Source organism: Pecten maximus, chromosome 19 (genome assembly GCF_902652985.1).
Source record: "Pecten maximus chromosome 19, xPecMax1.1, whole genome shotgun sequence".
Lineage (NCBI taxonomy): Eukaryota > Metazoa > Mollusca > Bivalvia > Pectinida > Pectinidae > Pecten > Pecten maximus.
Genome location: NC_047033.1, coordinates 8317960 through 8337599, shown reverse-complemented (window position 1 = coordinate 8337599; position 19640 = coordinate 8317960). Strand labels below are relative to the sequence as shown.

General features: G+C 34.9%; 2 protein-coding genes across 2 annotated transcripts; both read right to left on the bottom strand.

Annotated features, from left to right (window-relative positions):
• Window positions 1-1370: 1370 nt before the first annotated feature.
• Window positions 1371-6427, bottom strand: LOC117318166 (neuronal acetylcholine receptor subunit beta-2-like). The gene has a single exon (XM_033873186.1). It carries the CDS (start codon window positions 4634-4636, stop codon window positions 3341-3343), a length of 1296 nt encoding a protein of 431 aa, XP_033729077.1. The 5' UTR covers window positions 4637-6427; the 3' UTR covers window positions 1371-3340.
• Window positions 6428-12309: 5882 nt separating this feature from the next.
• On the bottom strand, window positions 12310-14853 carry LOC117318163 (neuronal acetylcholine receptor subunit beta-4-like). The gene has a single exon (XM_033873180.1). The coding sequence runs from the start codon at window positions 14550-14552 to the stop codon at window positions 13245-13247; it is 1308 nt and encodes a 435-aa protein (XP_033729071.1). The 5' UTR covers window positions 14553-14853; the 3' UTR covers window positions 12310-13244.
• Between the last annotated feature and the right edge of the window lie 4787 nt (window positions 14854-19640).

Below are 19640 nucleotides of genomic sequence, written 5' to 3'. Positions count from 1 at the left end.
ATGGACTAAATATGAAAGACATTCAAAATGTCATTTGATTAAAAAATGACTTGTTTTCACAAATACTTGAAAAAAATATCGGCGGTGTACTTAGTTTTAGCTTTTTTTTTCTATTTAGTTTATGGTTCAAACATTTCCATTTTGTTAAAATCAATAATTATTTTTATCTGTTTTGTAGCAATCTGCGGTCTTGGTTTATTAATTTTGTTACGTAATTGGTTAATTGCCAAGTGCATCATCGATTAATTTTGACTAAATGCATAGCCAAAGAAACCAAGAAGATACAAGCAATATATCGTTGAGTGATGTCCAAGTTTATAAAAACAGTTTAGGTCAACCTATATGGGAAATTGACATATCTTGAAACTCCTTCTTTTCAGAATTCTTATGAAAGTGATACTAAATTATTAATAAAAGTTGTTGAACCCAAGATTTTAACATGGTGACGTTGTGACACGATAAACTTAGTTTGATCTGTGTTTATCGTTCAAACAGAAGCTATGGTTATGTGAGTACATGGTTGAAAAAATTAAGCAAATTTAGTCAAGCCTATTGCCTCATATCAAACGTATTAATAATTGAGTCTTTCGATTATCAGACTATCACATCTCTGATCAAAATAGCTAATTTTCCCCTTCAGGCATCAATGAAGATTGGTGTCATGATGGCATAGTTGCGTTCAAGCAATCAGCATCACATATATAAAACTTGGCTCCACGGCGTAAATATAAAAACTTGTATCCCATATAGTTTGTTTGTTGCGTTTATTGTCCCGTGAACATCCAGTGTCATTAGGGCGGGGTCTCATTGTAGTAGTTGGTGACTACCTCACTGAACAACATACGAGAGGCATGTTGCATGCTATCCGGATTAATTACGATAAAGTGTCTTACCCAAGGACACATGCATAACACACACCGGCCAGTTTCCAGAGAAACACAAACCGACATGGCTAAGGAGCGTCGAACCATGACTACATCTGTTGACTTCAGACGCTCATTCCATGGCAATCGTAAATCAAGTACATGTACATCACAACAAAGAACACCAAAATTGTGAAAAGGTAACCGTAATTCTATCTGAAAGTCCATAAGTCGAGTACAGATTAAAATATATAGCATATATAGATTACTGTCAACGTCACAATAAACTGACGGCAATAAGTCTGGTGGTAATTTATTAATGATAAAAGCTTTCGTCTTTCACATGCATTATAAATAATAATACAACTTCTATCGAACCATACTGAATCTAATAAAGTATTGAACATGTTTCTGTTGCTGATAAAATCATCTCTAGTACGATTTTGTCTTAACAAATGATAGTATATGTCAAATAATAACTACAAAAACAATAATGATACACAAAGGTTTAATAAATATGTTATTCTAAAACCAAACAAATCAACTTGAGACTATTACTTCAGTCATTTCATTTCAAATTATCCATATGGATACACAGAATTGTTGCTAACTAACTGTGATACAGAATCAGGTCCTAAAAATATATCATGTATTTATTAATTTTTCAATCGTACCAGGAATTAACCCAAAATTTGCAGGGCGACAAAAATCATATAAATGTTTCTTGTAAAATATATCTCACTCTGCTTGTTTCAGACACGATGTAAATGCACTGTCATATCTTAGATATCATTGTAACATAGAACTCGGTCAATCAATGTATTACTATTTACTCGACGGCAAATTGATATTATAATTCAGTAAATAATAATATTTGAAGTATTTACAGTCATTGATAGCTCGATTTCACTCAAATGATAAGCAAAATATGTTTCATCCTTTTTACTTCTTTTACTGACATTAAGCACATGCCAAATATAACTGGACTTTGATTACCAGGGCCAAGTTGTTCAAAAGATTATTAGCTTAAAAACTTGATTAGTGACAATTTCGTTTCTTCTTAACTTCAAAACCAGAGTGTTGTTATTTCTTAATATTGGCATGCAGAAAGAAATATTTTTTTTTTTGAAATTCCTCTTTAACTCTGCTTACCTGATTACCCCTTTGAACGTCTGCACCCTGATTTCTTATGATAACTGTGCAATGTCAAAGCGGATGGTGTATAATAGTAATGCTAAAGTTTATCAAAATGATTTAGGTATATTACGTATTGATTCCTGAAGTGCATGCATTTCATCATCGTCAATTAATCATTTCCCGACATCGGAACGGCGACAGTAGAAATAATCATGTCCTTCGGTTAATAATACGTATACCTGTCGGTGTCATCGATTGCTACTGTACCTTTTATCGATAAAAGCAAATGAGAAAGGTGATATCGATTTATTCATGGTATTTTATGTATGTCAGTTAACTATTTCTAAATGTCTACACTATTAATTAAAACTTCCCAATATCGTCATATTTCTAGTATCTACTTAATGTAGCTATCGGAACCGGCTAACATACTTTTATTTATTTTTTTTTTATCTTGTTCAATTTTGCGTTTATTTTGCCAATATAATATCATAACTGTAAAATATTTACTTCTTATTATTATATGACTGTGTCTTTCTCCTTTCACTGATTGGTTGATTCAAAACATTCACACATTCCTCAGATATCATATCAACCCAAAACCAGTGCTTCAGGTTCATATAACAATGCAACCACACCAGTTCGTTCCCAAAAATGTTAATAGGCTTCGAAAAAATCACCGTATTCACCAGAAAACAAGTCATTAATTGTTTGTTAGTTTTGAGCTAACAGTTAATCTATCCACCATACAATAGAGCCAAACTGTAAATAAGTATTTGAGAGCAATGATAATACGTGTATATGATTGATTATATAACCTACACTATTTGCCAAATTCATCTCTATTAGTGGCATTGGTATGTACATGTGCAAGCATTGGAGATAAATTGATAGAAAAATTCATAATTGATTAATTCCAATGAACTAAACAGGCAAAAAGTAAATATCATCCGCAGTTTATTAAACTTTTCTTACGAGTTTTATTCTCTTTCCTGATCCGTGTAAAATGGCTCACTGTTATCCTGCCGACACTAACTGAATGGAACGTTTATAATTAAAACAATTTTTTAGCACAATGATACTATATATGTTTTGTTTTTCAGTGGTTAATATGGCATTTGAAAAACATTTCTTAAGTTATGGCTGGACGATGGTTAATTATTAAACATAAATAAGCTGATGGCGTGAAATTTGAGACAATAGTCATATTACATATGTAATTATGGATTCTAATATGCGTAGGTCAAGATAAATTCATCATGTTGCATTAAATTATACTTATTTTGAGATTGGGAAAATGTTGATTCATCAAAATACCTCAATATGGTATTTAACAAAATCTACATATTACTCTTGAAGTAGCCATCTAAAAATATAATGCATGTTGTGGTTATGTTTGTCAGCAAGAAAAACCAAAAACAGAAGAAGTCAATTGCGGACGTAACATCTGCCCAAGTCAACTCAAGAGACAGGTCTGGTTTCGCGAAAGCCTTCTTGATGGGTTTCTTCGACATGTGTACCTCTTTGATATTTTCCAATTTTCCTTTACCGTCGTTAAGGCTCTCTTCAAATGCCGTCACATCTAGACTGACCTGGTTCCACTTGATGCACCGCAACGTTTTGCTAAAGCGAACCATGCATATAGCAATTTTGGGTATTTCATATGATCCGTCGCGGTAGTGGATTCTGAGTTCTAGAATTGTAATCATGACAATTGCAGTTCCCAAACTCAGAAGCAATATCAGGTACATACTCAATAAGGACATGGAAGAGCTTACCGGAAGTGACGCACTTACAATCGTTAGAAAAACTGCAAAGGCTAAGTATACTGTCATTATATAGCCAATCTTCTCGCCACTGTCGACGGGTAGAGCAAATACGAACACCGAAAGTAGAGACAGCATTATAATCGGAAGTACTACGTTATAGAGAATGTACTGAGGCTTTCTTTTCACAGTTATAGAAAATGTGACGATAGCGCCATCCTGTTGTGACTCTGAAGCTTCGGCAGAAGTTGTTAGGAGATCCCATTCACCATTAGGTTGATATTCATCAAGCAAGATGCCATCACTTCCTATCTCAACGTCTACCTCACTCAGCGGGCTGGTCCAAACGCCAAATTTTATATCACACGTTTGTTTATCAAATGGAAAATACCTTATGTTTATTGAGCACTTTGTCTCAAATACATCATATGGACGCCACAAGACATTACCTTCGCTGGAAATCTGAGTCAGTAAAAAATCATCGCCAAGTTCCGTTAGTTTTGTAAATCCATTTTCCAAAGAAATATCTGGCTTCCAGATATTTTTCTGTGGTACATATATGACACTGGTGTCGTTATAATCGACCGGATTCCAATTCATATATTCGTCTATCCAGACTAGTTCTAAGAAGGCAGTACATGTCATCTTTTCTTGCACCTCGTCGATATCAGTTATTCCAACTAAATTTAAGTTCACGTACAAAATAATTGGGACGAATTGATCTGCGGAAGGGCGAACCATCTTGTTGTACGAGTTAGTTGTGAAGATGTTTGTAAGCAGAGCTTTCACATTGTCGTGTGTGTATGATGTGGCAGGACAAGGAAGAGTTGCAAGCACACAAAGTAGCGACACCAGCGAAATAGTTCTCATTGCTGCTAATTAATTATTTGTACTCAAGTGTTAGTATGTTTAAAATACTTCGTAGAAGGATCTACACTTTCCTCCCTCGATTCACCACTTATACAGTTATAACCAATTAGATATATTCTAGTACGTGTATACTGCTGCACGGAAATCGCGAGCACATATATCTGTTAATATACTTCCAGCAAAATGGCTACGAACGAAACATAACAAAGCACAATACGATATGCAATTTGATGAATATGTCTTGAAACTGTCCACTATAATGCGAAATGTTTGAAGTAGAAATATATATCTATTTGAAAATGTATTTGCATCAGTAGATTTCTCTGTCCCATGCCACAGATCCTCTATTGAATACTGAATGATCCCTTGAACAATAATGTGATGACTACCGCAAAATGATAGAAATGTATACTTTTTCCTTCAAAACAGCTGATCTCCACATTTCAACCAGTGTCATCACAAAAGCCGTATGGTACTCCCAACACATTTATGAACTCTTATCATATTATTATATTTCAGTGGTGAACGGTGAGGAATCCACAGATGATGTCGTTACACGAAGTACTTGCTGTGTTTGATATATGCTTTCTCTTCTTAGTAATAGCTTGGAAATACCAATGTGAGCCACTCCTCTTTATTGATCAAACCACAGAGTTATTGAATACTAGTCTAATTGCAACTAATCCCACGAGAGATACATTTACCTTTACTATTAATAAAAAGTACATACATATTTACCTAATCAAACATTGCGACCATATACTTTTTAGTTTATTTAAACAAAGGTCATTTATTCGATGGCTATCATAGTTACTAGTTTTTTGTGTCAACAGTTCTCTCTTAATTATCATTTTCTATTTCAACTGTTCCACGACGGAATTTGTAATTATTTTTCCAACAGATTGCATTCATCAATGTTTTTATTTATATCAGATATCCCATTTTGACTCGTTGTATTTATATATCATCTTTACAAAGGACATCAATATCCTTGGTACACATGTATCCAGTAGTGTTATTAATGTCGATATATGATGCTATGCTTACTGCATCAGTGAAAAATGTAGTTCATTTCACGCATGAATTCATATCGGTAATAGCAATTCATTAAAGGTATAATGCTAACAACAATAATGTAAATAGCACCTTCGGAAAATCTATCGAAACTTTTCAGGGTACATAGCCTTTCATTTATGTAGTAAATCTAAATACATTGGGAAATATTGTGTGTTGAATTAATTGAATCTTCTCCAATGCACATGCTAGAATATACCGTATCTAATAAGTTGGATTGAGTGTTATAAGTATTTGATACGTAGTATATATAAAAAATATACTTCAGGTTTTCTGTAAATTATAATAACTTGGACATATTCTTCTTGTATTTTTTAAAGGATTTTCTTGTAATAGGCTAGACTCTTAATCTTAATTGCTCCTGATGGCATGCGACTGGCCTATTGTATGTTGCTCGATGAGGTAGTCACCAACTACATGTACTAAAAGGAGAAACCCGCCTCCTAATGACCATAGCCATGTTCACGGGACGAAAGAACTCAGCATACGAACAAACAAATCTTATAGCAATTGATCTGTATGACAAGATAACAAATCATCGCAAATGTTTCCTAGCTATTGATCATAGCAATAATATATAAAATTTGGCAATGCGCTCATACTTGAATACATAACAATAGAAACGCTTACAATATTAGCGAAACGAAAATCGGACAAGTATGGCGTTTCCAAATCAAAATCAAATAGTATTATATCCTATTTAAAATGTGTTGTTTGTTTGTTTTTGTTTAACGTCCTATTAACAGTCAGGGTCATTTAAGGACGTACCAGGTTTTGGAGGTGGAGGAAAGCCGGAGTACCCGGAGAAAAACCACCGGCCTACGGTCAGTACCTGGCAACTGCCCCATGGAGGGCTAGTGTTAAAGTGTCGGGACACCTTAACCACTCGACCACCGCAGCCCCTATTTAAAATGTATACGATTAGATTTTTGAAAAAGTGTCTCAATCTCTCTGACAAACGAGGAAAAAACAAATTACCTATTTACAAGTGAATGTGTGAATATAGACATGAGGTGATATGGAACAACCAACAAATTGGAAAAATAGACTTTTGAATCATCCCCTGTGTATAAAAGTTGAGCCAGGGGATAAAATGTCTGGCAGCCACTGATTGGCCATGTTACATGTGTGAAGTTACAAAATAGATGTATAGCCTGATAGGTAACTATCCATGTTGATATAAATTTTCGTAAGTCCGATTGAATTTTCTTTCAAAAGTTCGGATCAAAATAATTAACAGGTAAACATTTCAAATTTTTGAGATTTTTACTGCGAAATGCACCCATTTTCAAAATGGCTACCACGGGAAAAAAATGAGCTGAAGGACCCACCGGTTTTTTTGTTTTTTTTATTTAGTGTTATATATAGACCCTAAACTTTTGTTATAGACCATATTTGCCATTCAAGAATTTTAATGATATATTCCAAAACATTTACGCTATAGTCTATGGAAAAACAATGGGTTGGTCGGGTGTACGAAAGTATCTAGGCATGTTTGCGTTGTATACCGGTTGTTAATTAATAGCTTTCTTATATGGATCTTCCTTCATGTCACAGCTCTAAGAAAGTCATAGTTGTAAGTTACTGACATTCAATCATGTTATGTAATGTATGCAAATCTAAACTTACAATTATGACGAAACATTATAACAAAATTTACAAATCACTCTACTGTGCCTGGATGGAAGAGCGCGAATGGGGTAAAGCATATGTAAACTATAGTGATAACATATCGTATCATTCGCTTATCGTAATTTATACAATTGTATATATATTTATCATATGACTACCGTTATATACGGTGTCATAAACCCATCACATAAATTTTCTTTATGACACTAGTGTAATAACACCTTTCGCTACGCTGATTGGCTGGTTCCGTGAGAACTGTATTCATACGCGTGGGAACGACCTACTTCTTTTTACTACGACTCGTAAAAATGGCGACTTGTGCTTGTAAACTTTGAAAAAAAATCAACTGAACGACAAAATGGTCTATTAACATAACATATTGTACAATCAAAGATAAAATCCAAGATGTAAACATCCTAAGTTTTTTAATTATATTTATACTATAAGATGTTAAATTAGGCCTGGCAAACATCTATTTTATGACCCCTAGTAACATATTTCAACTCCGATAGAAAATTGCGGTTGCGTTGTCCGATGAGACATATCTAGTCTAGATTCTTTTCAAATAAACAAATAATAACATTATTTAATAAAATCCTCATGAAAAACGGCAATGTAGTTTGTTACAACTTGCCTTCAACGGTTACTCAGAATAACATGCTGACACTGTCGTCGACAAACACGTGTAATGTCAAAACAAACAACACTGCCAACAAATCGGCATCCAAAGTCGCTTTTCACGGCAGTCTGAACACAATGCTCAGTGGGAATATTCACGGTGGAACATTTCATATCTCCAAAAACTCCCGCGAGGACGAGGATAAACACAAAGCAGTGAAAAGGCGCCGTACAATGGTTCTGTACGACAGCGACAGCGAATAGACATTTGTACAACGAAGCCTCCATTATCGCGCCAAGTGACGTCACGGCTTCGTCACATCAAAAACAGTCGCTCATGAACTTTCAAACTAAAATATTTTCCTCATTGTTTCAAACACCAAGGACAATTTATCTATTATAGATTAAATGAAAAAATGCTGAAATTTTGTTTTGAGACGTGTATTTAATAAAATGAATCCTTTTCAAGAGTCAGTTGTGTTAGAACTATTTCTTCTCTCGTCGGTATAATTGACCTACTTCGAAGGTTCGGGTGATTTGGTTGAGATGTGACGATTCAAGGCAAAAGAGAAAATCAGTTTTTGATGGGGAACGATGAAAGAAAACGTCATATGATAAAAAGAATCTGTCATTCGTTTCCCTTCATATTAGATTTATGATACTCGTTTAGAATTTTTTATTTTTGCTCGCCAGAGGCTCGCAAAAATAAAAAATTCAAAACTCGTATCATAAATCTAATATGAAGGGAAACTCATGACAGATCCTCTATTTACAATGTATATATTGTCGTGGTATATCACTTGATTCAGCATTCTAACCCGTTGTTAATTTTAATAGCATTTATGATCTACACTCATAACAAGAAAACTCAGATTTTAATGAAAATGGCCACCAAAATGGTGACAATTAAAATATATTACATAAAACCTAGAGTCATACTCATGTCCCAGAAAGCATAAACAAATACAGATAATGATAAAATTTATCATACTGTCATTGCATTCTATAAACAATAGAAGCAATTATTACAATTCCATCTAGCCTGAGTGGGGTTGCCAAAAACAGCCAAAAAAACCACAAAAACAGATAACACTGAAAAACCTACATCAAACAGCTTAAATAAGCTATTATGTGTAGCTAGTGGGTGAAATTAAAAATGTTGACTATAATTTTCCGCTTTTTTGTACATCCAAGATGGATGAAGAATGAAGAAGGGGACGCGGGCCCTATTCACTGCTGCCCAATCAGTGACCAACAATTACATTACCCCGATGAACTTATCAACAGCCAATAAAAGAAAGCTATGTACAAACCTGGTGTGTCCAGAAACAACACACGGTGCACGGATCGTCGTATATATACCCATATGATAGATAGTACCAAACTAAGGATGCTGAAAAATTTAGAATACAACTAACCAACTTGTTATGCCGTTACGACCATAAATTAAGCTAATTACTTAGCTACCTTTTAAGTGTGTTCTGATCTGGATGCACATTACTAATTGAAGTGATGCAAATTTCTCTCAGTGATATCATATTACGCTTATCACCCTGAATAAACATGTACAGGTAGATGCATTTCATAAGCAAGCATGTGCTAACAGGGTTCTGAGGTAGAAATTTGGAATACTAAATTTTTTGGTTTGTTTTTGTTTAACGTCCTATTAACAGCCAGGGTCATTTAAGGACGTGCCAGGTTTTGGAGGTGGAGGAAAGCCGGAGTACCCGGAGAAAAACCACCGGCCTACGGTCAGTACCTGGCAACTGCCCCACGTAGGTTTCGAACGCGCAACCCAGTGGTGGAGGGCTAGTGTTAAAGTGTCGGTACACCTTAACCACTCGGCCACCGCGGCCCCTTGAATACTAAATCAGCCATTTAAACTATACATAATTCAACAGTTTCCCATACGGAAAGGTCAATTCAAAAGTCAGTAAAATATTTAACACTAATGGAATTTTCTAACCGGGTCCTTAATAATTCCTTTGTACCTCTCCAGTAACATCGTACTCTCCTGTCATATGAGGAACACTCATTTTGATAGACAAGTTCTGACACAAATTGTGTTTTTATTTAGTAGTATGATTAGTCCACATAAATATATTTTATATTATTATAGCTGGCGTCAATAGCGTTTTACCCTGTTAACTATATTAAGCTGTAATTCTGGATATGACAAAACAAATATCGCTGGTATGATACGAATTGTTTAAAACTTTTTATTTACAGGAAATTACAATTGATAAAATTGAGTAATTGAGTAATAAGTAATAAACAAGATGATGATAGCAAGGTGTGATCGATATCATAATTATTATTTAATTCAACCAAACGAGGACATACAATAATGTGAACAACTTAATACCGAATGATAATTACCAGGGCACAGTTGTTTAAAAGGTGATTAGCTTAATCACTTGATTAGTGAAAATCTCATTTCTCCTTTACTTCAAATTATAGGCGTGTATATTCTTCAAAATCAGCAGGTATGAAGAGACTGGTAAGTTATAGTTTCAGAAATTTTGTCAAATAAGTTTTACCAGAAATTATTTTATCAAGATTTTAATATTGTTGTTAAACTGTGAATAGCCCAATCACCTTTGAACAACCGGGCCCAGGTGTTAACAATGGGTTAGCGTCTTCTGCTGCGAGGATACCCACAAACCTAGTGCTATTCGATATTAATGTGAATCATGACTGGGTGGATGTTTCAACAGTATCATACGTTATTAAACTCAGGTCTATAATGCTAGGGTAAACCCATTACCTTGCAGATTATGTTTTTTTTTAATATATCAAGACAAGACACTAGTTGAATGACTGAATAATACATTATTACATTAACATTAAATATCAACGAATGTCATAATTGCGACAAATATACACCAAAACATTTTATCATATTTGTTATGAATAAGATTATATATATATATATATATATATAAACGTTATATAAAAATAGATGACACTGACACTTTCGCTAAATAAAATGTCATATTTACTGAAGTTTCGAGACATTTGACTACTCCTAATGACAGTTTCCATTTATTTGACTTTAGGTCATAAGCTCGAATATAAACAACTCAGTTTGAGGCAATCCTAAAAAAATTAAGTCCTAAAAAATTGATAAGCCTTGGCATAAAATTTTTATTGGCTAATACATACTTTTATGCTCTTAAAGAAATAAAACTATACCGTTTAAACATATGTTTATTGTATAGTTATAAATTATGGTTTATGTGTAATAATGTAGTCTTATGCTCTATTGACTTCATTGCAATTCATATGCGCTGAAATAGATAAGAGAGAAAAAGAAATATATAAGAGAAAAAGAGGAAAATATCCATTATAAAATTGGCTCATACGTATAGCGGGTTATTTAAACGACTAGTCTAGAATAGTTGAATTACTTCCAGCTAGATATTAGCGTCACTAAACATAAACTACATGTAGATACCATTTAAACCCAACACTTATAATATAGAAGCACAGTGTTAATATACCAATGGCGCTATAGTGATGGGACTTGATTAATCTATCATGTTTTAATCAATAAGTATTTCTGTTTTAAAATCTTACAATAGATATGCTCTCTTTTCATCTTTTACAGTTCATGAATGCAAATCGGGTGCTAAAACCATCATAGCAAAAATAATTGTATTTCGGGCTATCATTAAAATCAAACACATTAATATTTAATCTTTGTATTTTTGCGTTAAACGCCGAATTTTACTCTTGCTAAAATAACCGGCTATGCAGAGTACCTTTGCCCTTTATCATTGAATAACACATCTGTACTAAATATTAATTTAAACAAATTGGATTCGAATTAGTTACGTATTGCATTTAATTTTTTTCAAAATAAATATCTGAGTATTAAAATGTGTTCCATCACGGAGAGTCTTACAATATCCCATTATGAAAAAACAATCTTTTTCAAGTATACTCTTATTAATATACAATGCTTTATGATAATCGCTTAACCCGATAGAAAACGTTGGATAAGGCGAAAACCATTGTTTTCACTGTGTTCTACCTTCGTTTTCTTTAGGGAAAACGATTTTTAGACAATCACAAACTAGATGTACACTAAAACCCAACTTTCTCAAACCTGCATTCGTTAAATGTTGATTCTGCCCCCTTCCTTTCATACTTATAGTATTAATCCTACATATTCCTTTAACAGGTGGCAACCTAACAATTTTTTACCTCCGTCACACGTGGATTTGTCGGGCCCCGGGATTGTGCTGTATAGATCTGTATCATGTGATATACAGGTCTCGTCAGCTGAAAGGTCTAAATAATAGCGGACGTAAAACCCGTTAAATGAATAAATCAGTTATACGGGTGTCCCGTCAAAACAGGAAATAATAATGGTTGACTTGATTAGTCGCCTTCTCTACCATCTACATCATTAAAATTGTTATATGAATACATTTCTAATAAGTCTTTTTGAACGCAAACGGAAGTTCCAATTTTTGTGTAAAACCAAATTACGGAATGACAGCATGTAGCAAAGGTAATAGAAGGTTATGCACTGTACAACGTAAATATGTATCGCACACACCATCATCAATTACTTGGCAGGGCTTAAATGAAGTTTTCTTGCGATATCGAACAAAAGTTACTCTTCGCACCTATTAACCAGAACGGATAGTACGGTGGATAATTGGGTAGGCCTTTGCCATGATTTAGACAAATCATTTACTTGAAAATGGATGAATAAATCGATCGGTTTATATTTCTTTAAATAATAATTGAATGTTGTTAAATCTTTACATGTCTTCTTTTTGCAATACGGCAACTGAAAATAAATCGTAATAAATCACGGTGACGTTACATAGTAGCCATTCAGTGTGGACAGTGTAACACTCATACGACCATTACCTATAATGGTCTAGGTCTAGCCTTACTCCTATAACATAAGAGGCCGCTGGTCGGCTCTTTTTATGTCGGATATGATTTTGCCGACTGCGACACGGCGCCTGTTAAAAGTATCTCGCCGTGTAAAACCTCTAACATTGTTGGAGTAGGTCTAGTCTCTAATAACTCGAATATCCCGTATTACTCGAACTATTAGCATGCTCACTAACAGTTTAAATTGGCGATCTAAAATAACGTTTAATGAAATTATAGTCCGTTCTATAATTTTGAGTTTAGATTTTTACAGTAAGACATGCTTTTTCAATGCAAAAATTAAGAAAAAAAGATAAGATAACAGTATATTGTACGAGAAATACTGTACCATGTAAACTTATTCGCCTGCTAAAGACTAAAAATACACCTACACAGCGGCTTGTTTGTCACTCTTGATGTAGCCATCTGTAAATATACAAACCGTTGCTATTATATTTATCAGCATGAAAAACCAGAAGAAGAAGAAATCGATTGCGGACGTCACATCTGGCCAGACGATCTCTTCAACCACTTCAGGTTCACAAAATGCATTCTTTTTAATCGGTCTAATGGCATCTGCAGTCGTTTCGTTTTCTGTTGTATCCCTGACATTTGAGAGACTGTATTCGATCTTACTCACGACTTGAGATATCTTGTTTGGCCTAATACACCGCAACCATTTGCTAAACCGTACCATGTATTTGGCAATCTTAGGTATTTCACGCGAACTATCGCGGTAGTGAATGCGAAGCTCCAACGCAGTAATCATAACAATAACTGTTCCTAAAACGAGCAGTAATGTCAGGTATATACTCAGTAACGACATAGAAGAGCTTACCGGAAGTGATCCACTAACTATTGTCAGAAAGACAGCAAAGGCTAGATAAACTGTCATAATATAGCCCATCTTCTCTCCGCAGTCAACAGGTAGGACAAATACGAACACCGAAAGCAGTGACAACATGACGATAGGAAGCACTACGTTGTTGAGAATGTATTGGGGCTTTCTTTTTACCGTTATAGAGAAGGTGACAACAGCGCCATCTAGTTGTGATTCTGAAGCTTCAGCAGACGTTGTTAGGAGATCCCACTCACCATTGGATTGATATGAATCAAGTAAGATGCCTCTTTTACCTAGCTCAACGTCAATTGCGCTCAGCGGGCTCATCCAAACTCCAAATATGATGTCGCACTTTTGTTTGTCAAAGGGAAAGTATGTTATGTCAATAGAACATTTTGTTTCAAACACATCGTACGGTCGCCACTCCACGGTGCCATCGTGGTATATTCTTGTCAATAAAAAATCGTCTCCAAGTTCCTCCAGTTTAGTAAAGCCATTGTCCAAAGCAATATCTGGCTTCCAGATATTTTTCTGAGGTACATAAAGTATATCAGTGTCGTTGTAGTCAGCCGGATCCCAAATCATATACTCATCAATCCAAAACACTTCAAGGGATGCCGTGGTTGTCATTTTTTCTTGTACCTCGTCAATATTGGTTATTCCCACAAGATTAAGGTTCAAGAACATAGTTATTGAGTGTGATTGATCTGCTGTTGGACGAACCATCTTGTTGTACGAGTTAGTTGTGAAAATGTTTGTAAGAAGAGCTTTCACATTGTCGTGTGTGTACGGTGTAGCAGGACACGAGAATGTCAATATCACACCAAGTAAATATAACAATATATTGGCACCCATAGTGTCATTAGATGCCTGGTATTGAATTATTTTTCCAAATAATTCTTACAAGGTACTCCACGTCAATTTTTAATCGTGGCGTAGGCGTTTCCATCATGCGGTATACGGCACATTTGGAACAAAATGTTATATTTTCCTTAAATAAGAAGTAAGTAGATTCCGTCCTCAAAGATGAATTCGAATTTCAAATAATCATCTATATACTCCAAATTTGCTACATGTACTGTGATATATATTTCAGCGAGTAAATTCTTAACTGGATATTCTAAACACAGTACATCAAAATATATACAACCACGTATTTAATATCACTAGTTAATGTTAAAAAGAAACCGGTTGGTCTTCTCTTTGACCACGCCGCCAACCTGAAGCTTTCCTTATAAATACATGATTAAATGATATGCCTGCCTGTATACCACTCATGCATTCAAAGTGCTCAATTAAATCCGTATCTATTCACAACCATGATTTAAAGAGACTTTTATAGATACACAATCCCAGTGGTGATTGCAAATAAAAGTCTAGGCGGGCACAAATGAACGAGTTGATGATTTGAATTTTTCCCAACAATGCCTTTTCAATCCTTTTTCTTCTTAACAATGACTGTTTATCTCGATAATCTTGGCACTAGGCTGATACGCAAATCTTAAGAAAGAACGCATCCTGTATAAGTAAAAGGATAAATAAGAAATGTTTATATCAGTGTTCTGTTTGTAATCCCCTTACAGTTCTAGTATATACATATATGTATCAGAGCAATGGCAAACTAGGTCAAAATATGAAGAAAGGTTTACGCCACGGCCTTTGAAATCGGTAAAGGATGCACAAGACTACGTGTTTCGGTACGGTAAGCAGCTCCTGTTCCTTCAGATAGTCCGACTTGATCAACCTTGAATCAATTTCATGTCTCAGAGTTATAAGAGTTTGTTATAAATACCAAACAATTAGATGCACTAAATGAAAAAGGTAGCAATAAAACTTAATTATTTTACAACAATTGCTTAACTTGTATTCTAACAGGCGCAGACGGACGCTCGCGAGGGGTTTAACTGTCGGAAGAAAACGGAGTACCCATAGAATTTTTTTGCCAGGTTTCTGTGTCATTGTTATCTGTATATAAAGCAAACAAAGCTCGCAGCATTTATTGTATTTCTGTATCATATAAAAAAGGGAGTGGAGTAAGTTTGTCCTTGCCATGGGACACAGAGCAAAAAGAGACCCGTATCTTTTCGCCTAGTGGAAAGCAACATACTATTAAAAAAAAAAGATCAAGATCGGAATGTAGCTTTTCCTGAATTTAGGAACCTATATTCATTTTGACAACATATCCATGACGAGCAAGTGTTTGATTCGTTAATTAAGTTATTACTTAATTGAATGATTCATATTGTCTTTATTCGTATATTACATAGATAATACCAATTAACGTATTTAGCAAAACCAAATGTATTTTACACAGTGGTTACTGAGGGCATTTATATATTCTGTTTACAAAATGTTTACTTTCTACAAATTCTAACAAAATTTGTCCATAATCCTCAGGTTAACGCTATCGTGATACGATGTTACGTACCACTGTATAGACTTTACCATTAGGTCGATTATATAGTATTTTATGTTGTGTGTTTTCATTTTCATTTGGTAGTAAAGGTGCTACTTTTCACAATTACGAAAGAGTGTTATTTTTCACTGTTGTAAACACTAATTTTATTGAATTAATATTCTACTCATTTTAATTTCCACTTGTATGTCTAACAAAATGAATGTGTATCCGATGTTTGCTATAAATTTGTGAGACTGTTCCCGTTAGTGGGTTTTTATGTCACCTCCGTGACATTTTTATGTGTATTTTATCGTCGTTGGGTGACCCGAGTCTGAAAACAATCTACACTTTCGAATTCCCTCTCAGAACTGTTTGAACCATTTTCGATAAAACGTGTCAAGGGCTTTCCACGGTCTTGTGAATGAGTTGTGCGGTCCCTGATCATAGGGGCTGTAGTTTCAACAGCATATGACCCCCTCTCCCTCAAGGAGAAGGGAGTAAAAAAATAAAATTACTGTAGTTTGTATAGGAGAATCATATCAGTGATGATGAATAAAAGTACAATTAAATATTTACAAGATATATATTAATCAAACAAAAACTGGGACAATCTTCAACTATACAGTTGGCGCAACCTCTATCCTCTTTACAGAGTTCCCTATCGATCACTGTTTGTCCAAAATGATGTCACTGTAGCTATAAGTAGACGTTTGATTCTGTTAAATTTATTATTCCTTCGATTTTTATTCCCTTGGTCTTGCAACACATCTTGTGCGATGAAGTGTTTCCTCTGTTACCTCCTTGACTACACTTTACGAAGAATTTCAATCGTTATAACTATGGATTGACACATCTATCTTCTGTCCTTTTTAAATGATTATTTGAGTCTATTTTGGAAGTACATGTACTTTAAATTGTAATCATTGATGGTGAAAGTGTGATAACAAAACAAAATTTGACTAGCTCGTCATGAGGGTCTGAAGGGCATTGACCAAAACAGTTGAATTTGCTGAAATAAAACCTGCAGTTTCCTTGTTTAATCACCGACAGGCAAAAATCAAATACCTTCTATAGATTAACCTGTGTGCTAGACATCGGTTACTTGTCTGTGTTATGTCTTATATCATTTTCTATATTTTTGTTTATTATTTCTTTTTATGTCAAAACATTAATGATTCAAACAGACTTCGTGTGACCGTTAATGCCCTTGAATAGGCCTCCTGTTCTGTCGGCAACTGGGCAAGACCAATATTTACAGATTAATTTTGACCGTTAAGTCCCTTTGATATGCCTCTTGTTCTGTCAACTACTGGTCAAGACCTATTTACAGATCTTATACATAAAGAGTTTTCAATTACAAGTCTCCGTGCTGATAGACACTACCTATAGGAGACAGTATATATGAACGTATGTCGTCAATATTTAACTCCGACAACAACAACAACAACAACAACAACAACAACAACAACAACAACCACAACAACGACCACCACCACAACAACAACAACAACAACACAGACAACAACAACAACAACGACGACGACGACCACAACAACAACAACAACAACAACAACAACAACAACAACAACACAGACAACAACAACAACAACGACGACGACGACCACAACAACAACAACAACAACAACAACAACACAGACAACAACAACAACAACGACGACGACGACCACAACAACAACAACAACAACAACAACAACGACACCTACAACAACAACAACAACGACGACGACCACAACAACAACAACAACAACAACAACAACACAGACAACAACAACAACAACAACGACGACGACGACCACAACAACAACAACAACAACGACACCGACCACAACAACAACAACAACAACAACATCGACCACAACAACAACACCGACCACAACAACAACACCGACCACAACAACAACAACAACAACAACATTTTAGATTATTAATCAAACCGGCACACATGCCAATGACTCATTGAACGTGGTGAATCTATAAAAGGTGTTGTACAATTAAATGTAAATCGTAACAGATTAAGTGGTGAATACATAGGATAACTTCCAGGCGTCAATTTTGAAGATAACCGTTTGTGTTTATCCTATAAATTATGTGTACCATGGAATAGGGAACATTAATCAAAGGTTCGAGGTCAAGTTCCTTATTAACATTTAGATTTCCGACTCGATAGTATCATACATTTACACAATAGGTGCATGTTATTCAACTCCGAAGGCATGACAAACAGTTTAGACTACACGTGTATTAAACTCTAAACTTAATCCTATTGGTTGATACGGTGACCTTTGGCCGCGCCAATTTATGACCGCTTCACGGGGATGCGGCAATGATGACACACACACAAAAGTCCCTAACTGTTTTTGTGATCATTCATCTTATTATTTAGATTTCTATCAAATTATTGCTTAAAAAATGATAAACTTGGTAATTAGCTATGATTAGTTACAATAAATTGAAGTATCTCCACACATTTCCGATATTGTCAGTTTTGCATATCGATTAGCGGCATTTCAATTAATTAAGCAATAAACTGCCTAGATGCGGCAGACCTACTGGTATAACTGCCACATGTGTCACAGACAAACTGAATGGTGCGCGCTAGCGCACCATGATTGTTTGTCTGTGACACATGTGGCAGTTATACCAGTAGGTCTGCACCATCTAGGAAGTTTATCGCTTATATTTACGTTCTATTAATGAATCTCATGTCAATGTGACTTTACAATGTATGGCGGCCATCTTTGTTTACATTTTTTGCAAGTGAGATATTCATACGCCCTCAGGGCAACTTCAGTTATACTCTCATAGATGAAGCTGCTTTTGGTAGGGATTTACTAGTAATATATAAGGGCATTGCCACACCAAATGTAAATGTAAGGTCATATCCTTTCATCCCACTTGACATTGTTAAACTGTATAAAGAGCACACATTGACACAAAACAGGTCAATCCATCCTCACTCAGATTAGTAACATGTCACACTAACTTATGGTTGTTGTATGTCTTATAAAATTACAACTATGATTAAACACAGAAATAAAACAAGGGACAAAAATGTAAAAAAAAAAAGAAAAAAAAAAGAAAGAAAACATCGTACAGTAACACAAAAAGATAGCTACATTTTCGATTAGTAGCACATGAAATGTGTTTACAATTACGGGTAATGTGGAAAACCTTGGAGACAGAATATTGATTTTTGTTGTATCAAGGTAATTAATTGCTGAATTGTTCGTATTAGTTATAACATACAGCGGTTCAATAAACTCCTGTGCATTTTCTATTTCTTCTGTGATTGGTTTGATGGAAATTAATCCACCGAGACCTAAACAATGCATAATATTACACCTACCAGTAGAAGGTAATATACCCATTGTGACAATGCAAACGTTTGTTGTCATTGGATACTATGTCAATAGAAGTAGTAAAGCAACATAATGCAAGAGGTTCATCAGTCATTCTAACCTTTTTTTTTTTTTTTGCCCCGCCCATCAGCTCCTGGGGGGCAGCCAGGCCAACATGGGCATACC